Source organism: Struthio camelus, chromosome 3 (genome assembly GCF_040807025.1).
Source record: "Struthio camelus isolate bStrCam1 chromosome 3, bStrCam1.hap1, whole genome shotgun sequence".
Taxonomy (NCBI): domain Eukaryota; kingdom Metazoa; phylum Chordata; class Aves; order Struthioniformes; family Struthionidae; genus Struthio; species Struthio camelus.
In genome coordinates this window covers 55,504,748-55,525,561 of record NC_090944.1, presented here as the reverse complement: position 1 = coordinate 55,525,561, position 20,814 = coordinate 55,504,748, and the positions used below count along the sequence as shown (strand labels likewise).

Sequence of the window (20,814 nt, the reverse complement as noted above, 5' to 3'; positions counted from 1 at the left end):
GCAATTGGTGTATCATTGGTGTATCTGTATCCATTTTAACTAATCAAGGAGAGATGAGGCTGTTCTGCACTTTAGGTAGATGCTTTATCGCAACTTTCTGACTTGTTTCATATGGAAAAATCTCCCCGAAAATTGGGAATAAATTGCTGATTTGCCAGATCATGTGCAAACTGCAGGCAAGCCTTCTTCGAAAACAAGAGCAGCGTCTGCTCGTCATTTCTTCACAGGCTTTTACCAGACAGAAATTGTATATGACGTTTCCAAAATACTTCTGCTCCCAGTGGGAGCAGTTGATGCTGAACTTAGGCACATTTATCCTTTTTAGTTCTGGATTCTGCTAAAAAAAATTGCCTATCACAGTCTGGAAGCGTAATAGGGCACCTGCTTCACTCCAGTTCAGAAGAGTTTCAAAATTTCTCTCTCAGCTGCTGCTGGCATCTAGACGAAAGTCTGCTTCTCCATAGTAGTGTTGACAGCTGGAACGGTCACAATTAGCCTTGCAAAGTAGAGCTGGGGGAAGTTCTTGCCTTGGGCTCTAAGATTTCTCACTGTGGTTCTGTTAAAGATACTCTGCCTAATGCTAATTTTATTTTGTTTTATCACAACCTTACTATTTTAAGATGTATTCGGATAGGTACATGATATTTAACTTAGCTTGAAGTAGCTATATAGAAAAGTGAAAATCATGATGCATAACCACCTTTTTAGAGTTGCTTGCAGAAAATCTTTTTTTTTTTTTATTTTACGCGGAGCTCTTAAATTTGGAACCTTGCTGAAGCATTTTATTTAGTTGTGATAATGGAAAATGTATACATGGTACCTTTCGCTGTTTCCTGTGCATGACTCAACTGCATAGAAACTTCTCTTTTCCATGACAAAAAATCTGAGAATCAGTTATTGACTGAACGTGTTTTTCCGACATGTAAAAGCTGCTTTTATAGTACCAAATAAAAAGAATTATTTGAAGTTAAGATAAGATCATATGTTCAATGCATACTCCATCAATATCCACTAGAAGTCCAGTTCCTTAACATGGAATAGATAAAGAATAGACCTAGGTTATCTTTCACTGATCATTTAAAAAGGCAACCATATCATTTAATAAACTTTATAACCACTGCCCTTTCTTATTTTGTCTGCCTATTTTCATGATCTTTTTAAATTATTGTTAGTTGGAATAACAACACAATATTGTTAGGAATAGAAATCAGTATATTGGAAAGTTAATTGTGTAATTCTCTCACTTTAGGAATAATGACTAACTATTACTCAATAAATACTGAAAATAAATAATACTTGAATACAGGAATGAATTTGGTTTTTGTCTGATGCATAGGTTCTGTATATAGGATCAAAATAGACAAATATATTAAAAGTCACATTTTTCATGAATCAATATTAATTGATTTAATATGTAGTAGAAATATATAAAAGTAGAAATGTTTTAATAGAAGGTATGATGCTCGTTTTCAGGTGCAGCAGCTGAATCATATGGATGAAGTATGTTATGAAAATGTGCTGAAGCAAATAATGGCTGGACACCAGGTATTTATTTTTTTGTTTTAGCTTGCATTCAGAACATATATTTTAAAAAAATAAAGTTTTAGTCATCGTAAAGATATTTTAAAGAAATATTTTCATCTCCTTTTTTTTATTTTGAGATGCATCACTTCAGAGATCACCTTTAGCCCTGAAAGTGCTATGTAGAAACGTCATGCAAGAAAATCTAAATAGACAAATAATGTTAGTTTGTAGCTAAGGTGAAAATTCCTGGTACTTTATATATCCCTTAAAGTAATTACTATATATTTATCACACCAGTTTAAAACGACAATGCAAAGCAGGTAGTTTAGAGATCTTAGGCTTAAGTACATTTAATAATTAAAAAACTACAGCACTTAGTTATTACTCTCACCCTTTCCTATATCTTTCCAATTCTAGTGTCTCCTGTTAGAGATGAAAGATAAGAATGATACAGAGCAAGATGTGGTGCACAAGTGACTTAGTATCTGTCATTTCAAATACCCAGTTTTTGATTTGGTTTCCTTTTTTGTTTTTAAGGAAGTAAACTTCCACTTTACTTTACAACAGAGGTTTCTGGAGTGAATTTTAAAGTCTGATGTTCCTCTCCACTAAGATGGTGGACTTAACTCATTTGCCTGTTTATCGTTCTGTTATTATTGTCCTAGATCGCCCCCTCTGAAAGTCTGTCTTTTTGTTAGAATTTCATACATGCCAGCACTGTGAGAAGCAGTGGTTGGGCAGTTTGGCACCTGTTCAGAGCAGGAACAAATGCTAGTGCGTGATAATCCTTGAAGAATCTTTTCACCAAATAATCTAGATCTAAAAGAGACACAGTCTTTCCCCCAAAAATGCATTAAGATCACACATTTTACTTGATTTACAAGCAAATTCACAATATGGTATTTTTAACAGATGAGCTGTTTGTTTATGACTTAAGGAAGTGATTGCTCTGAGCTTGAGGAAGAGAAAGTACTTCAGCAGCAGCTGCTTAGTCTTCTTGCTCCCACTAGTTAGACACCACTCTTACGTTTATCATCTCTTGCTGATACCAGTTACTGGTGCTACATTCAAACACTGCAGAGAACTTTCAGTTGTGAATATGCCGTTTGGAAATGCTGATATTTTCATGAGTAGAGAGTGTTAACAAAATTTGGTGGCAGTAACAAGGGAAGTTCAGTTTGCTCTTTCCTGTTTTGTCAATTATGCACGTACCTTGCCAAATTTCTAGCACTGAGGCGCATGTAGTTGCTTCTTTCTTGCTACTCTTTGTGATTTCATGTATTTTCACTAGCTATAAATGCAAGTACGCAATATTTCTATAGGTAGCAGTTTCTTTCAACATCAATTAAATAAGTAACATATCTTGGATTCTGGGCAGAAAGCTGTATTTTGCTCCAATGTATTTATTACACCTTTCTTCCCACTCTTTTCTTTGTGTTATGGAAAAGACTGACTATAAACCGGTACAATAGTATTTTAAAAAATCAGGTATAATACAATAAATTGTTTAATTACAGCAGGAGATGTTTTATAGTTTGCATAGCTTTCCTTGAGAACAGCTTTAGTTCCTGTACAAATAGCTGAATGCTTGTTTTAAGGCAGGTGCTACAGCTTAAAGAGGTCAAGCGAAAAACTAGTCTCTCTAATGTCACAATTTCATTTGCTGACACAATTGCTGATCTCAATTTCTGACCATCATATTTCAAACCAGCAAACAAATAAGCAGTATATTTCAGTCAAAGCAGAAGTGTAGTTTTCTTTGCTATATAAATGTTGATTTGGTTCTGAAATGATTTGGTTGATTTTATTCAATTTATTCTTTGCTTGAAAATGTTTTGTTCTGGGCACGTTACATGTTGATTTTCAGCTGTCTGTGATAAATGTGCTGTTTAAAATGATAAAGATGATAGCTTGCTGGTCCTGAGATTTCAGTATGAATATTGTTCTTTGATGTCACCAGTGTGAAAACTTAACTTGAATGCTGAATATATCTACAAGCTGAATTCAGTGAAAATGTAAATATGGCATTTCAAAAAGTTACAGTAATAAGTTTAACAATGCTTTAAAGCAGGTATAGCACACACGGGTGTATATATCAGGAAGGAGTAACATCTGAGTTATATTGCACAACTCTCTGAAATAGGCAGTTAAATACTAACCAGTTGCTTTGGATTTTGTTTCTGATTATTTAAAACATGTTTGTCTCAGGACTTATGAAACAAACATTCCTATCCTGAAATAGATGATATCCAAACACTTGTATGCAGTCTTTAACAGTGTAGAATTAAGCATATCAGCTCATTATAGTAGTGTGGCATCTAGTAAAAAGGCGGGATTTTTCTTTTTAATGAGTCTGTTATGATGAATGGTCTGTCTAATCACTAGACTAACTGCAGATATTAAAAAAAAGTTTTAAAAGATGATTTTTAATTATAGCCACATTGAAACACCTGTGGAGGAAGACCATTATGCTAGTAAGATTTTGTCTAGTGTCTTGTCACAAGTTTGAGAATAGTAACATAGAGTTACAAGTGGAGTCATAACTTTCTTTTGATTTTCATAGTTTTTAGAAATCCATTACCTTGTGTCCGGATCTGTTACAATCATGTTCTGTTACCCTTCTTGGCTTTTTTGAGTTGTCCTTTAAGCTTGTGTTTAGTTACATTCTGTATGTAAAGTTCGTTTGTTTTGAACAAAGGTCTGCTTGTCTCTAAGTATACTTCTTAGAAAAGTTCATACCCCGATAGGTCTACTTCAGAAAAAGTTTTCCATAGAAGTTATGTATGGAGTTCAGGAAATGGTCAGAATTCTATAACTGATGAGGCAGTAATGTACAGACAGAGCTCTCCTTAGCAGTGCTCCAGAGAACCCAAAAGCTACTTATTCTGTCTTACACTGAATTGCAGGAAATAAATCCCGGAATCCTTTATCAGAAACAGAATCAAATGAAAAGACATTCCCTTTTCCAGAGTTCCATGAATGAATATAATATACACCTTCCTGTGGCCATCAGACTTCCATAATGTTGTCTGTTCTGAGATTCTTTACCAGAGACTTTAAAATGTCTTAATAAATTACATCCAAAGGTTGGCTATTTATCTGCTATTCTCTTAACTCATTTTTGAAGAATTCTGCCATGCTAAAAAGGTGTGACAGCATTTAATCTTATGGAAGTCATTCTGATGGGTCCCTGTCATATTATAGGTTGCAGTGTGATGTTTGAATGAAGTTATATGTTCGTGTGTTTTAATGGATATTATGCATGTTTTCATTTGTTAGGACTAAGGCCAGTAGGAGGTAGTTGTATAGTACACAGACATGTGTTTTGACAGATGGAGAGAAGCTTTTTATGTTGATTTTTCAACAGTCATACTCTGCAAGACTTCAAGCTCTTCCTGGCTACTGGGAAATTAAGAGTTGGTGATTCAGCCTTTAATTTTGATCCATCTGCTCAAACTAATGAGAGATCTCATTTGTAGGCTTCACTTTGAATTGCCAATGCAATTGAAGCTGTAACATTTGTCTTAGAGCACACCCCTCCTCTTGTTTAACTTGAGGAAAGATATAATGATGGATGGCTTGCCCTACTGAGTTTTCTGGGGGGTTGTTATAGAAACTTTTGATGGTGACTGAAGAAGTGAGATGAGAAAATGTCCCAAAGGTTTCCAGGTCCTTTTAAACTCAATCTGCTCTTTCTGTGGGATTATAAATAATGAGATTTTCATTACAAGCTTTCTCTGTCAGAATCCCACCTCTTAAGACTGCTTTAAGTGAGAACCTTTAGTGCTGTTAGGTCTGCTTTCCTGGGAGTGTCCTTCTGTGCTGAATATTAGTTGGTGAATATTTGTTTTCATGTTGTGCTTTGAATTTACTATGGCTTTATATTTGACTTGCAAGTACGTTAGATCTTTTTGAACTGATTTGCTCTTTTGGACTTCTTTTTCTTCCTCTTAATAAAACACAAATTCTTTACAAGAGAAAAAGAGAAAGTGAAAAGATACATCATTGATCAGAGAGTGTGACCTCATACTCAGGCACAGATGGGAGTACTTTTGCCAGCATTTACCTCCTGGAATACTGTGCCCTCAAACACTGGATGGAGGCTCAGTCACTAAAATTTATCATTCCCTCAAAGTGATTATAGCTCTGTTCTCAGACAGTCACCAGTAATGAGCCGCATGCATTAACAGCATTAATCCAGCCAAGGAACTGAAAAAGCTTCTTAGCATTTGACAGAGTTGTGAGCAGGGCATCTGAACTGAAGCATTTGGGGGAGCATGTAACCCATTTCTGAAGCAGCCTGCAGAGACCCTCACAAGGTTAGCAAAGACAGGAACTGAATATAGCCATAAGTATCAGCATCATTTTTATAATAAAATGAGACATTACATTTCTAGCTAGTTTCAGGCAACGTTTGTTTTATTATCTTCACAGTCTGTGAGGGGAGAGTGTACCCTTGTTATGTTGTGGTTTGGAGAAATACGGTATTTTTAAGGGCTTTTTCCACAGAAACATATGATATGTACGCTTTAACTCTACGTTAAATTCACTTCTCTGAAAAAATAGGTTACTGTTGCACTTTGCCAAGATTCAATTTCTTAATTTAATAAATTAACTCTTTTGGCTTTGGTGGCCTCTGTTGTTGTATGGGCTTACTCCCAGTCCCCTCTTGCTGGTGCTGACCTTTTGCTAATTTTATCCCACTGCCTTGGTTACTGAGAGCAAGCTGATGCTACCTTTCTCTCGTTGTCACCGTCGTCACTTACTTTTGCTGTTACAAATTTGTCAGAACCTTACTGTTTGCTATCTTGTTTTTTGTCTGAACTTCTTCTCTTGGTCAAAGAAAGGTAAAAAAGGGAAAATAACCAAGAACAAAACTACAAGAAATCTTATGTATTCTGGGCACTATGAATTTGAATGGAGTGGCTCACATTCTGCGAAGGCTTTGAGAGGAAGTGTTTCCTCAAACTGCGCTAGTAAACCCCTCGTGTTTTTGCCAGATTCCCTGGGCTGTTTCTTCTGCCTTTTTTTTTTTTTTTTTTTTTTAGCTCATAGCTGATTCTCTTTGACTATTTAAACCTTCAAAAGAAGTCTTGTGTTCACTTTGCCTTTGGTGGTGTTTCAGCACGTCTCCTGTATTTATTCTCCACTCCCTGCTTTCCTCTCCTCTCTTCTGTTTTTCTGACCGTCGCTGCTTTCTGTTACACTGTTTGTCTTCAGCCACAGGAACCTGAGTTTCAGTCTTGGTTCCTTACCGAATGATTTTGCTCCATTTTGACGTAGTTTTCAACTTTGAGTGCCTTTGGCGTTCTCCTGTCTTCCCACAGTTTTTTTTCTCTTTAAGAAAATTAACATCTCAATTATTTGTCACTGCTTTGGAGAACTTATTGTCTGTTGTAATTTTCTTCTACAAGCTCTGTTATTCGGTGAAACCCAATGAAATTGTTTTTTCTTACTGAACTTGGTATCTTCAATTCATGACAAAAACTGACTGTTCAGTGGAAGTTGAAATCTTTCTATGGTTCTTGCTATCTATGCAGGCTTTGAAGGTTGTAGTTCTTAAAGGTTATAGTACTTAAATACTGAGGAGACATCATGGGTTTTCATAAGCTGGTTTATGCTTATGGTTAAGAAGAGCTTTTCTGGTGGCCAGAGATCCTCTGGTTGTCTGTTGTGAAGAGTTTGGATTCTGAAAACATCTAACAGTTAGGTAAAAACTTGCTGCAACGTCCAAAAGGGAAGGTAGCAGTAGTCTTTCTTTTAGACCTTTATTTTCCTTAATAATGTTTTTAGAACGGCAACTCTAAGAACTCAAATTTTCATTGCTGTTCATTCAATATAGTAGTTCTTGTTGTCTCCTGTCTTTATTTTTTCTGCTTTTTTGTTCCTTTTCCTTTGGTTACCCTCAAAATAACTTTGATTTCTGTAGCAAAAGTCACTGTTGTTGCACGCTAGATCAGAGCTCAGGATTGCATTTAGTAGAGTTAGGAAATAAAGGCCTTTAATTTTTATTTTTTTTTAATCCGTTGCAAGATCAAAAAACAAGATTAAATTAGGCAGAACACGAAAGCCGGTTCGTTGGGAAAGTCATTGTTCTGATTGCACATCTCTTGCTTTTTTGGTCCCTTGGACTGTACATGTCACACATGATCCGTTGTCCAGGTTGGAATCGTGACTCTTCTTATTTAGCCTTGTATTCTGTATTAAATATGTTTATGCAATAGCTCCAATTAACTTCAGCGCTAGCAGGCCTTAGTAGTCTTAAGGTAGTGGATAAATGGCAGGTATTTTAGAACTAGCATCCTGGAAGTTTTACCATTAATCTAAAAATGTGAAGGAGAATTACTTGAAACAACAGACAGACTTACACAGATCCATCCATTTGCAATGATGCGAACGAGTGGTGTTCTTCAGACTTCCCATTCTGTGTTTATTTCAGTGCAGTTTTGTTAACAAGCTTTTGAAGAGAAGTACTTTTTTCAAGTGCGTTCTTGTCAGCTTCTGTGCTTTTGCTCTTCAGCTTTGAACTAGTTTATTAGGTTTAGCTGACGTCGTCCGTCTCAGTTACCATTTTGCTAAAATTTAGTATTGTTCTTGCTGCATACCCTATGTTCATGACAGCTTTACCTTTTATCTTTTAAAATGAAATCTGGATTTTTTTTTAATGTGCAGAGTACAGCCATGTCTACTTGCTAAATATTTAATTAGTCTCTGTTCTGAGTGGTTAGTATGCAGTTTTGTAGAGATGAGGCTTGCAATATTAATTATAATTCATGTACTTAATTAAAAAGTCTCTCTATACCACTGCATTTAGTTAATTAGAAGTAATATCAAAATGCTATATGTTATTTTCAATAAACCTCTCAAAATCTTGGGGTGATTTCCAACTATTATCTTAATACTTCTTGAAATCAGGATTATTGATATCACATCAAATGCAGGTTGCATGCAAATTCATATAGTCAAAACTGTTTTGGTGCGGTATATTGTACCAAAAGGATTCCCTTTGTCTGTAATTGCTCTCTATTTAAAATAATTGACTTGAACTTTTCAGTATTAAGAAGTGTCATCTTGTTTTTCTTAAAATGCCACCTTAAACCAAAAAAGGAAAGCTGAGTAGTTATTTAAATCTATTATATTAAATGGTCAGAAGTGAATTTGGCAGATATTAATTTCATCTGTAAAAATGATGGATTAAATTTCTTTATTGGTTGCAGAAGCAGTATGAAGATAAAAGTTTAATAAGCTTTAGTTATTTCAAGCAACTGTTGACAGTGTTTTTATAGCTGTATTTTAAGATAAGATTTAGTAGAGCAGTATTTTTTCAAAGGTCTGTCTGGAGTTCAGTACTTTGAGAATTCAGCGTGCGCTAAGTTTCTTCCTGGTTTAAATAGTGTGTATAGCATCCTTTGGACAAATAATTCTGAAAGGTTACTGAATTTGTTGAAATATATTATTTATCTGGATAGGTTTTTATTTGTTTCTTTATTTCGATATAGCTTGCTTGTGTTTCATAATCTGATGAGGCTTATTTGAACATATATGTATTATGTTTTTTATATATGTGTGTGCATGTTTGTCTACCTTCACATGTGTGTATAAAAATTGCACAATTACAGATGGTAAAGTGGTCGGCTAGGACAGCTGAATTGTGGCTACTCTCTTTAGATGTTATTTCCATGTCAGCAAATTAAGTGAAGACTTAGGTATTTTGGATAATTTTCTGTAGAATTTCCTGTGCAGGTTTTGTACACTTAGGGCTCATTCATTTGTATGGATTCTTTGGCAGAAACACAAACTAATCCTGTCATGGTGCACTGCTTTTGTGTTCTTCGGCATCTTCTTCATTTCTTCATGTGTTTCACTTCCGCAGTAATTGCCTTTTTCATAAGAGTACAATAGATCTGGTAATTTTTTTTATGTATTACTGTCATGTACATATGTACATAGTCTTTTTGTTTAAATTTTCTGGCCAAATCTGGTTGAGTTTTAATTGTTTAACACCTGGTCAGCTGCTTATATGAACAACTGAGGAAAGCGCTGGAAATGATTGCAGGTACAAGTTATGCATGCACTAACACATTATTCTTCAGTTGGATATCCTTCTAAATATTTGTGCATTATATTTCTGTTCTTTATGCTAATTCTTACATATATCTGTTTGTATTTGCATAGTAATTTATCTGTATACTTGTGCCTGTGTGTTCATGATGAATTTATGTAGACCAAAACCATCAGTATAATTTTATTCCAATAATGATGGATTCACTAGATGTTTGTTATATGCTTATCGTCTCGCACAGATACACAGTAATGTCTGCATTGGTAGTACGACTGCTAAGGGAGCAATTGCTGCTATTTAGAATTTTCATTCTTCTGATTTTGTGAATATACACTGAATCATTAAAAGAAATTTAAACTTTAAATTCAAAATTAACAACTTCCATAGCCTATAGTTATATTCTAAGGAAATAGTGATTTACTTTGCAATGACTATCTTAAGCCAATGGGCTTTTTGTGACCGTTGAAGTGTTAAGTTACAGATGTATGGCTTGCTTACTACCAAATCTGTTCTTCCGCTTACCAATCTGGAAAAGGCAGCCTTATCAGTCTTGCAGCCTAATGCTATGAGTTTTGCTAGCTCTAGTTGAAAGCTGTATTTCAAACGTGCGACTTCAGACCATTAGTGGTCCAGAAGACTGTGGAAAGTTGGTTCTGGGGACCCCTTTCAACTATATATTGTTTTTCCCTAAAAATTCAATGATAAAGATAAATAATATTTGGGAACAAATGTTGAGGATTGTCAGTGGTGAAACACTTTTGAAAATTCTTGCTCTGTAGCCTTGAAAGAAATGTATATCTGTGTTTAATGTGACATTAATAGATAGTATCAACAATATCAGAAATTCTCATTTCTCATCAGAAATTCTGTAAGTTCAAAATCTAGCAACGTAACTACTGTCCACCAAGAGCTGGTGTTTACCACATAATTTTTAACAAATGTTACCAGAGAATCTAGTAGCAATTTTGTTAATGGGTTTTAATTTGAAATATACAGTAATATAGGATGCTGTAGATAATCAGCTTTTGAGATGAATCCGTGAGGATCAGGAATAAAAATTCTTTCTGAAGACACTAAGATGCATCAAAAAATTCCTCTTGACTTCATACTTTTATTCACTTTTTCAGAGTAGGAAAGGTATGTAGCACTGTGGTGTCTGAGTGCTGACAGGCTTCTTTGTTAGATGATTCCAGAATATAAGTTCATATATTCTCATATATTTAATTATGAGGTATTTATAATTTTCTTATTTAGAAAATGATTTCTTGAGAAGAGTTGGGTATAAAGAGCATAGGTTTACATGGGACATTCTAATAGTTCTAGCACAGTTTACTATTGTTTGCAAGCAAGTGCATTATTTAACTTCATAAATTTAACAAGCTTTATATTAATAAGATTGCTTATACTTGAAATCAGTTCTTCACTTCCCTATTGATTTAGAAACCTATTGGCTAGGCAGAAAAAGAGCTTGTTGATACAGGTATGTGTTTTTATTTTTAAAGTACTACTGAAGAAACAAGAAGTAAACTGGAAGAATGCTGACTATTCTACTCTTTAACTGTTTAGTATGTTTATTTATGTTACTAGGTCTTACAAAACCAGGAGGCATAATGGCTGACATGACAATTAGTTTACAGTTTTTACTTATGTCTAAAGGAATACAAATAGGTAGGAGGATTTCTCCAGTAGCCTCTATATTTCTTCCCTTCAACAAAGCTGAGTGGAATCTGCATACTGCTTCTGGCTCCTGTGTTATTTTAACACATAATGGATGGTTTATATGTAAGTAAATATAGTTTTGGAAACATAGCAAGAGATACAGTAGACTTTTACAATTCTTGTTCTGGAGTGATATTTGTCAAAAATACAATTTACGATAATGTAGAAACATTTATTTTCAGACTAGTTAATGTCAAAACAGGACAAAGGGAAATACTTGAAAGAAATTCTTTTATGTTCTTGCTTTGCTAAAAAAAAGATTCCGTCAAAAGCTGCTTATAACGCTGAATAATAATTATCGTTCAAGTCCATTGGCATCTGCAGAAATGCAATTGTTAGCTGCCTAATGATATATATTTGCATAGTAATAGAACAGCTATTGTTGCTTGATTTTCTATACAAGAACAGACATTGCTATTTCTGTCCTGTCAATTATAATTCAGGACAATTTCTACTACCTATAGGAGTCAGTATACTAAGTATTGTTTGTTTGTCTTAGTGACTAATTTGCCTTCTACTGTAGTTTTCACCATATTCATTTTTCCTCTGCAGTTTGTAAGGCTAGATCTTCATACTATTTTGGAGTAAAAACACATTAAAAATCTTGCAAGGATCTTTTTCTGGTTTAGATTTTCCTAGTTTTAGTATATTAAGGCAGTGAATGTTCTCTCCTGTCAACCTCTTCGCCCTCCAATTGCCTCAGACTGGCTTTGGTTGTGTTTCTGCTTTGTTTTCAGGAGGAATCAATAACTACATAAATCTAGTAAAATAAATTATCTAAAACTACAAGTAGGCTTGGAAATAAAATTAATTAGATTTTTATATTAATTTACCTACAGCTTAAATATGTTTGGCTAATGCTACAAATTGAAGATAGCATAAATCTCATTTTACTGTCCTGAAAAGGATTTATTTTAGTATTCAGAATCCATATTTTTAGCATTGATTCCATAACTGAGCATTTACTTTATAGGCTATCCAATATGATTCAAAATATAATAAATAAGATAGTAAAAGATAATAAAAAAGATAGTTTGCAATGATTCATTTTAGTAGCAATTTATAACTTCCTCCTGTAAATTAAATCAGACAAACCAATCAGTATACATTAGTGAAAAATATGTGTAACTGTTGTATAACCTATAAAGAAGTCATGAAGCTAATGAAGCTTCATGTACTTGAAGCAGGTACATGAGCAAGTACTTTTTACTCAGAAACGTCCTTCTATTAGTGCTACTGTATACACACTCGGTGTTCTTCAGTGTAGAGTTCTCATATCATCAGACTCTCCTATTTTAATTCTAGAGGCTTTGTGTCAAACTTAATGGTCCAGAACCTGCACCATATAAGTCTGGAATCACACTTATATGTTCTAAAGGATCCATAATAGAGGGGAAATGACACCAAACCCCTAAATCTTACATTTTCACGTTGTCGCAGAAAACACAGGATCGTGTTTTACATCAGCATGACTGGGTGCCTCTAAGGTACCTGTACACTAACACATGCAGCATGGGGAGCATTTGGTGGGAATTAGAGGTTTGCATGCAGTTGCAAGGCTAGGATCTGCCCATGGAAATGTGGTAGGATAGTTCACACAACTGGAATGCTGCAATGGATACAGACTTTTTAGGAAGTACAGGCCAGGATGGATGGAGGGGAAGTTGGCATGCACAGCAGGCACGGTACAAGTGATGAACCCGTTGAGACCATATGGATCAGGATAAGTGGGCAGAAAAAAGTGAGTGACGTTGTAGTGTGCCTGCTACAGCTTGCCTGATCAGCAAGAAGACATAGATGAGGCCACCTTCAGACAACTGGAACGTGCCTCACATTCACAGGCCCTGGTCCTCATGGGAGCCTTTAAACACCTGGCTTCTGCGGGAGGAACAACACAGAAGGGCAGTAGCAGTCCAAGAAGTTTCTGGAGTGTATTGATGTTAACTTCTTCATTGAAGAGCCAAGGGGGGATGACGCTCTGCTGGACTTCATACTTACAAGCAAAGAAAACTGGTCAGAGATGTGTAGGTCGGGGGCAACTTTGGCTGCAGTGAGTTCAGGATTCTGAGGGGAGGGAACAAAGCAAATAGCAGGATTGCAACCCTGGATTTAAGGAGAACAGACTATGGCCTCTTCAGAGCCTGCTCAGTAGAATCTCATTGAATATGGTCCTGGAGAGAAGAGGAGTCCAGGAGAGCTGGTTGATATTCAAGGACCACCTCCTCCAACCTCCAGAATGGTCCATCCCAATGAGGAAGAAGTTAAGCAAAGGAGGCAGAAGACCTGCATGGATGAACAAGGAGCCCCTGTCAAAACTCAAACATAAGAAGGAATTGTATTCAGAAGGTGGACAGGGACAGATGAGAAAGGTAGAGGTGTTGTCCAAGTATGCAGGGATGGGACTAGGAAGGCCAAGACCTATCTGGAGTTTAATCTGGTGGGAGATATCAAGGATAACAAGAAGGGCTTCGTAAACACATCAATAACAGAAGAAGACTAGGGGAAATGTGAGCCTGGTCCTGAATGGGGCAGAGACCCTGCTGACAAAAGATATAGAAAAGACAGAGATACTGAATGCCTTATTTGCCTCAGTCTTTATTAATAAGACTGGTCCTCAGGAATCTCAGATTCTGCAGACCGGGGAGAAAGTCTGGAGAAAGGAAGAGTTACCCTCGGTGGAAGAGGATGAATTCAGGGAACATTTGAAAAAACTGGACATGCACAAGTCCAGGGGACCTAATGGGATGCACACGCGCATGCTGAGGGGTGCTGGCTGATGTAATTGTGAGGCCACTCCCAATTATCTTTGAAAGTTCACCGTGACTGGGGGGGAGGTTCCTGAGAACTGGAAGAAAGCCAATATCACTCCTCTCTCCAAGAAGAACAAGGAGGATCCCGGGAACTACAGGCTGGTCAACCTAACCTTGACCTATGGGAATGTGATGGAGCCAATAGTCCTGGAAAGCATTTCCAAATATACAGAGGGCAAGAAAGTGATAGGGAGTAGTCAGCCTGGATTTCTGAAGAGGAAATCATGCATGACCAGCCTGACAGCCTTCTCTGATGAGGGGAGAGTAGCGGCTGTTGTTTATCTGGATTTCAGCAAGGCTTTTGACACTGTCTCCCATAACATGCTCTTAGAGAAACTGATGAAGTAGAGGCTAGATAAGCGGTCAGTGAGGTGGACTGAAAGCTGGCTGAACTGTCAGGGTCAAAAGGTTGCGATCAGGGGCCCAAAATCCAGCTGGAGTCAAGTAGTGACTTGTGTGGTCAAGTAGTGGTGTACCTCGGAGGTTGATATTGGGTCAATACCGTTTAACCTCTTTGCTAATGACCTGGACGATGGGACTGAACGCACCTTTAGCAAGTTTGCAGAGGATACAAAAGTGGGAAGAGTGGTTGAAACACCAGGGAGTTGTGCTGCCCTTCAGAGGGACCTCAGCAGAGTGGAGAGATGGGCAGAGGGGAACCTCCTGAAGTTGCACTACAGGAACTGCCAAGTCCTGCCCCTGGGGAGGAACAACCCCCTGCACCAGTGCAAGCTGAGACTCGACTGATGGGAGAGTCGCTTTGCAGAAGAGGCCGTGGGCATGCTGGTGGAGAACAAGTTGAACCTAAGCCAGCAATGTGCCCTTGTGGCAAAGAAGGCCAATGGTATCCTGGGCTGCGTTGCCAGCAGGTCAATGGTGGTGATCCTTCTGCTCTGTTCAGCATGGATGTGGCTATATCTAGTGCTGTTTCCAAGTGCTAGTCCAGCAAAGGGCCAGAAAGATGATTAAGGTCTTGGGACATCTGATATATGAGGAGAGGCAGAGAGAGCTGAGACCCTTCAGCCTGGAGAAGGCTTAGGAGGATCTAATCAATTTGTATAAATACCTGATATCAGGGGGAGTAAAGAAGATGGAGCCACTGTGAGGGTGTTTGAGCACTTGAACATGTTGCCCAGAGAGGTTGTGGCATCTCCATCCTTGGAGATATTCAAAACCTTACTGGACACGGCTGTGGGCAACCTGCTGTAGCTGATTCTGCTTTAGGGGGGAGGGGAGGAGGGAGGGATTTAGACCAGAAGATCTCCAGAGGTTCTTTGCATGCTCACCTACCCTATGATTTTCCTTTAAATGTTCCTTGCATTCTCATATAAATATTCATTCTTAATATTTGTTTGGGAAAAGGAAACCTATGATTTGCCCACAGGATAGGAACACAGTTTGCAAGGGAAAAAGAAAAAACAAAAAACAAAAAGGACTGACAGCCCAGAATGTTTATGGTTACGGAGTAGAAACAGCCCGCAAGAAACGTTCTGTATGCAACGCGATTATATTTTACGATGTGTCAGAATTGTTAGATCTGGAGTTTAACAGAAGTAAAACGCAGTAGAAAAGAATATACAAATAAGACTATGTTTTTACACAGATTAGATTTGAACCCTGGTAGAAGGCTTGAAAGAGCAGTCTTCTGAGAGAAGGAAAAAAGTTAATGTCTGAGCTAACTAGTAGGAGCTCAGTTCATATCAAATATGAGGTTAACTTGGAAAAAAAATCACAAGATGAGGGAGAGAATTTATCAGTCTTTAATTAATGGAAAATTCCTTTGTCACTTGAGGCTAAGAAGTCTTGTCAGATGTAATCCTAAAAAGTCAGTTTGATATCTAACAGTGGCAAAGCCATTTTCTTGCAGTGCAGTCTCCATACTTATTATTTATTGTTAATAGATCCACTTTCTGCTGAGACCGGAGGATTCTGTGCACCTTCTAAATCAGCTTCTGCCAGCCAGAAATCGAACAGTAAGAGAGTAAGTTTTTCAGAGTGTAAATTTTATAAAAACAAGAGAAAGATATGTTAAAAAAAAAAAAAAAACAACCATGGTTAGTCAGTGAACTCTTCCAAATGTATTTCTTTTTCACTAAAGGCAAAGATGTTATATAATTAGGACTCCTACAAAAAAAATTTGAGCGGTAATAATAATAGGCTTTTGTGTTTAAAAGTCTATGGATGAATGGAAGATCTTTTGGTATTGATGATACTACAAAGAGAGTGAAAGAACAAGGAAGAAGGAAGAGAATAAGGACAAACAAGGTTATAGTGAGAATTATAACAAGAAACGTTAGAATTATAACAATAAAGATTATAACAATAAGTGAGAGAGGATGGAGCAGCAAGTGCAGCAAGAAGGGAAATAGAAATGAATGTAAGAATGATGTTCAAATATTTCAAAGTCTTTGATAGTAGAACCTCTTTAAATGAATAGATATACAAAACAGAAGGCTACATGAAGGAGTGTTGCAAAGGAAGAAAATGAGGAAAGTAGTTCCAGATTTAATGTCTTCACCTTAGCTTTTACATAGATTGCATGAGCAATAGTAAAAATGAGATTGGACTGTACCATATAATAGTGTTTTGGACTGGCACATCTTAAGTAAAAAGAAGCAAATAAGTTTCCACACTGAAGTAATATATAAATTGAACTTGTAGGGCAGATGTCTTATTTGTAGAGTATTAAAAAGTAGAATTTTTAGGTGTAGATAGCAAGTGCACGTTAGTTTACTTTTACCGTAAAATCTCTATACATTAAATAGCAGTTAATACTCACAAGTGCTAGCATATCTAAAAAGAAAAATGATTAGCTAAATAGCTCCGTTAACTAGACATTTTTTAATTAGGTTCCACAGAGGTTTTTCAAAAAACCTAGGTTTTATTTAAACAGGGATGATCAAAAGTAATTTATTTCACTGAATAATTAAATCAAAACTTAGCAGACGCAGCAATTAATGGTAATCTATCAAGAATTCAAATTAGATTGCATCACATTACAGTACTGATTAGTTGATGGTGCATTATAGATTTCTTTATTGCTTACCTTTATTTTTCAACAGAATTTGCTGAGTGTCTGTCTTGAAATCTGCAGATTTTACAGATGTGACTGGTGCTGAATTTTTTTGTGGGGGAGGGTTGGCAACTCAGCTTGAATTAAAATTTCTGTATTGTAGTGCACATTATTTAATTTGACCTGATGAGTAAATGCAGGCTGCTTTTAACTTGTGAAATATTTGTTTTCTGTATAAAAGGAAGGGTGTACAAATGTGTCATTAGGATTAGTTTGTAGGTAGTTTAGTAATCTATCAAATTTCTGTAGTTTAAATGAGGATCTTAATTCACATGAAGATTATATTGGGTTTTATTTTTTGAAATCTGAGATGTATTAAAATTAAAAAGAAAATACTGCTTAATGTGTGAAAGACTTGAATATATAACATAAAATCGGCAAAAATAAAGAGCAAGGCTTGTATTTAAGTACATTAAACTTTTTAAGCGTTAGTATGGATTTCCTTGTATAAATTCTTACCTTATATACTTTGCTCCTGTTTGTTTTAGTAAGTAGATCTATGTAGTGACCTTCATAAGTTACTGTGATGTTAGTGAGAGGAGAGGGAAATCACGTTAATATACTGCCACGGTATTGTTAAGAGCTGGTAACCTATCTGTTCTGCATTAGGGGGTGAATGTTTTTGATGAAGAGCTGTGATGTCAAGAGACATCATTTTTAACATAATTAGGGGCCGGCAGTACTCCTTGGGGAGAAGTGCCGAAACTTCATAAAGTACTGAGTTTTGCAAAACCCTTGGAGGAGGTTTCATTTTGAGTTTAAGGCAAAAAATGGCTGGATGGATTGATCGGTCGATTAATATCCCTAGGGGTTCATTTTCAGTAGAGGTAATACCCAGGTCGAGAATTGGATTCTGCATAAAAGAAGGTGTTATCAGGATTCAGCTGGATGAAGCCAAAACAATTTCTTGCTGTTTAAAAAAAAAAAAAAAAAAGGTGTGTATATACTTACACTTGTCTCTAAACTACGTAATTAAAATCGATATTGCAGTAAATCATTCTTTTGTTTAATTTCTTTGGAAGTTGTGATGCAGAGTGGCTGGCCAATCCTAGTCATTCTCCTCTCAAGGAGAGGCGTTATGTAAAACAGAGGTGTTGGTGACTGGCGCTAATAACAAGATTGAAAGGTACTTTTAGAGAATCGATGTGCTTCCCCGGAAGGATGAGTGGGCCGTTTTGGAGTAATTACAGAGAATATTAGTTTGAAAGAGATGTTTTGCAGTAACAAAAGTCAGCACAAGAATCTTTGCTGTCCAAAGCAGAGGAAAGGGTGTTTAAAATTCAAGTACCTGATTGTAATTTTTGACCGATTTCAGACACTTCTGTTGTGCATATACATGAGGTGTTTTTTCTTTATCCTCTAAGTGAAAAGAAGAACAAGTTCTTCTAGCCACTAGTTAGGTATCTCTGGTACCGGGAAAGTGCTGCTTATCACAGATACTGCGAATAGCACACCTTTCAGCGCTTTACTAACATGCTGCCATTTGTTTCAAGAAGATTACAACCTGGAATGTGAAACATATGTAATATTTGGGAAACATAAGCACTTCCTGTTGTGAATTTTAAACAAAGCCTGATGAAAACAATTAATTTGTTTAACATTTTAAGAAAATTCTGGGGAGATAACCTAGACACACTTGTTTTTTCTTTTCTTGTGTATTTTGGCATTTGAAAGCTTTGGTTTCAGGAGAGCTGTAGCAGACGCTTTCAGCGCTAGGGCTATATACACCAGAGCTCGCTTTGAACTGCAGAGTACAGATCTAATTACACAGCTTGTAGCTGTGGAACCACTTCTCTCTATTCTAAATTACTTTTCCTAACTTATTTGCATAATTTAATGCACAGAGATTTTGCCACAGAAATATTTCATATTTCTTTGACACAAGACAGGCTAAATTAACCCTCTTAAGACTATATTGCTGTTTCATAACATATTTAGTAATTGCTTACCGACTTTATCGGGGAAAAATGTTCAGCAAGGCTTTTTATGACAATGTTTAACTAGTGCTGGTTCTTCACAATCATTTGGTGATGTACAGAGATTAGACGTAAACATTTAACCATAAGATGGAGCACCTTTAAAGCAATCTGTGTTTTAATCAGACTTGTTGTCTGTTTACCCCTCATGAAGAGCTTCTATTTATTTTCAGCAATTTATATAAGCATTTTAAACCAGGAGTGTAGTCATATGTTGATACATGATCTTGGCATATATAAAATTGAGTGCATTCAGTGCCTTATTAGTATAAAAAAAGTAAAGAGGTAAATTTCAAAAGTGCACATAATTGCTAGTAAATGCTACACGTCTAACTTAGATATGTTTCAGAACTGTAGAGAGGCGTCTGAGCACAGGACAATTATATCAGCATTTCTTTCTTAATTATTGTTTTATGCTTAGCAAGGTATTGTAATATGAGTTCTTGTGCAGTGAATCAGCGAGGAGAAGCTGTACAGTTGTACAGCTTAAAAAAAGAGAGTTTCAAATGTGTTCTTTGGCCTGCAAACATTCTGAGGATTTTTATGCATAAGACCTTTCTTTCATTTAGTTCCTCATTTGGAACAAGCAATTTAACAAGTTAAGGAAGTTGTTCTGTGTAATGATGTAACTTACTCCATTCTGCAAGATGAAAAATGTCTGATGGGTACTATAGAAAATAATAGAAAAAGAAGATAGTCTGTTATGCGGGACAAAGAAACCCCTCACTAAAAATTTAGATACTGTTCCTGCCTCTGATAGTTTGCGTATGATGTTACAGAAGCTGCTGAAATGAAAAGCTTCAGATGAACATACTAATCAGATGTTCTAAGTTTTGAGAATTACGAGTTGGGTAACATTGATCTGAGTATTAATTAAGAGTATTGGGGGCTAATCACTTCAACAGAGTTAATAGGTGCTCTGCTTTGAGTTTATTAAGTGATATAGAATAATAATAGTTAATCCTAATTTCAGTTGCAGAATGTGGTTATGAGGAAACAGTCGTGTACTTTTTTTTTCTCAAGTTATGGAATCCTAACTTCTTATAATGATTAACTTCACAGAAAATCCCATCAACAAACCATTAATTCTATTTTCATAGCAGGGTTTGAACAGTATATGCTAGGTAAAACGAGGTATGAGTAGCATGTTGATTCATTAACTGAGCATTATCCGTTTCATATGTAAAATGGGGCACATATCTTGGAGAAACGTGATAGTTGATGTTTAAATATAAGAAGGAAAGGTTTGGTAAAGGCTGTGGTTTCCCAATTTAGCGCCATCCTATTTAGCGTGCATTCTGCCAATTAAGTGCTATATAAAGCCTGAATGATAGCCTAACTACCTCCTTCAACTCTGGGTTTTCTTCTGGATTTCTCCTGCCTAGCTATTATTCCCAATCCTGCATTTGAAACATCTTGTATTCCCTTTGTAAAGAGAAACAACCTTCTTGATTTCCAATTCTTGTGGAAATCACGCTGTGAAATTGCACTTGGAGGCAAAGTTCTGTTTACTTTCAGCTACAGCTAGCAGAATCTTTGGAAATCATGACTAAAATTTTACCAAGTCTTTACCAAGCCTGTGCCAAGTCCGGGCAGAAACATATGCTATTTAAATAATAACCTCTCAGTTCATAAGGTAAATGAAGTAAA

General features: G+C 36.2%; 1 protein-coding gene across 4 annotated transcripts in view; it reads left to right on the top strand.

Annotated features, from left to right (window-relative positions):
* The window catches only part of ASCC3 (activating signal cointegrator 1 complex subunit 3), a 287,466-nt gene that overhangs the window by 116,463 nt on the left and 150,189 nt on the right, over window positions 1-20,814 (top strand). For all 4 annotated transcript variants that reach the window (XM_068937883.1, XM_068937886.1, XM_068937884.1 and 1 more), the window contains one exon: window positions 1,474-1,545. In XM_068937883.1, the coding sequence (XP_068793984.1) occupies window positions 1,474-1,545 (72 nt within the window). The remainder of the gene's footprint in view (window positions 1-1,473; window positions 1,546-20,814) is intronic.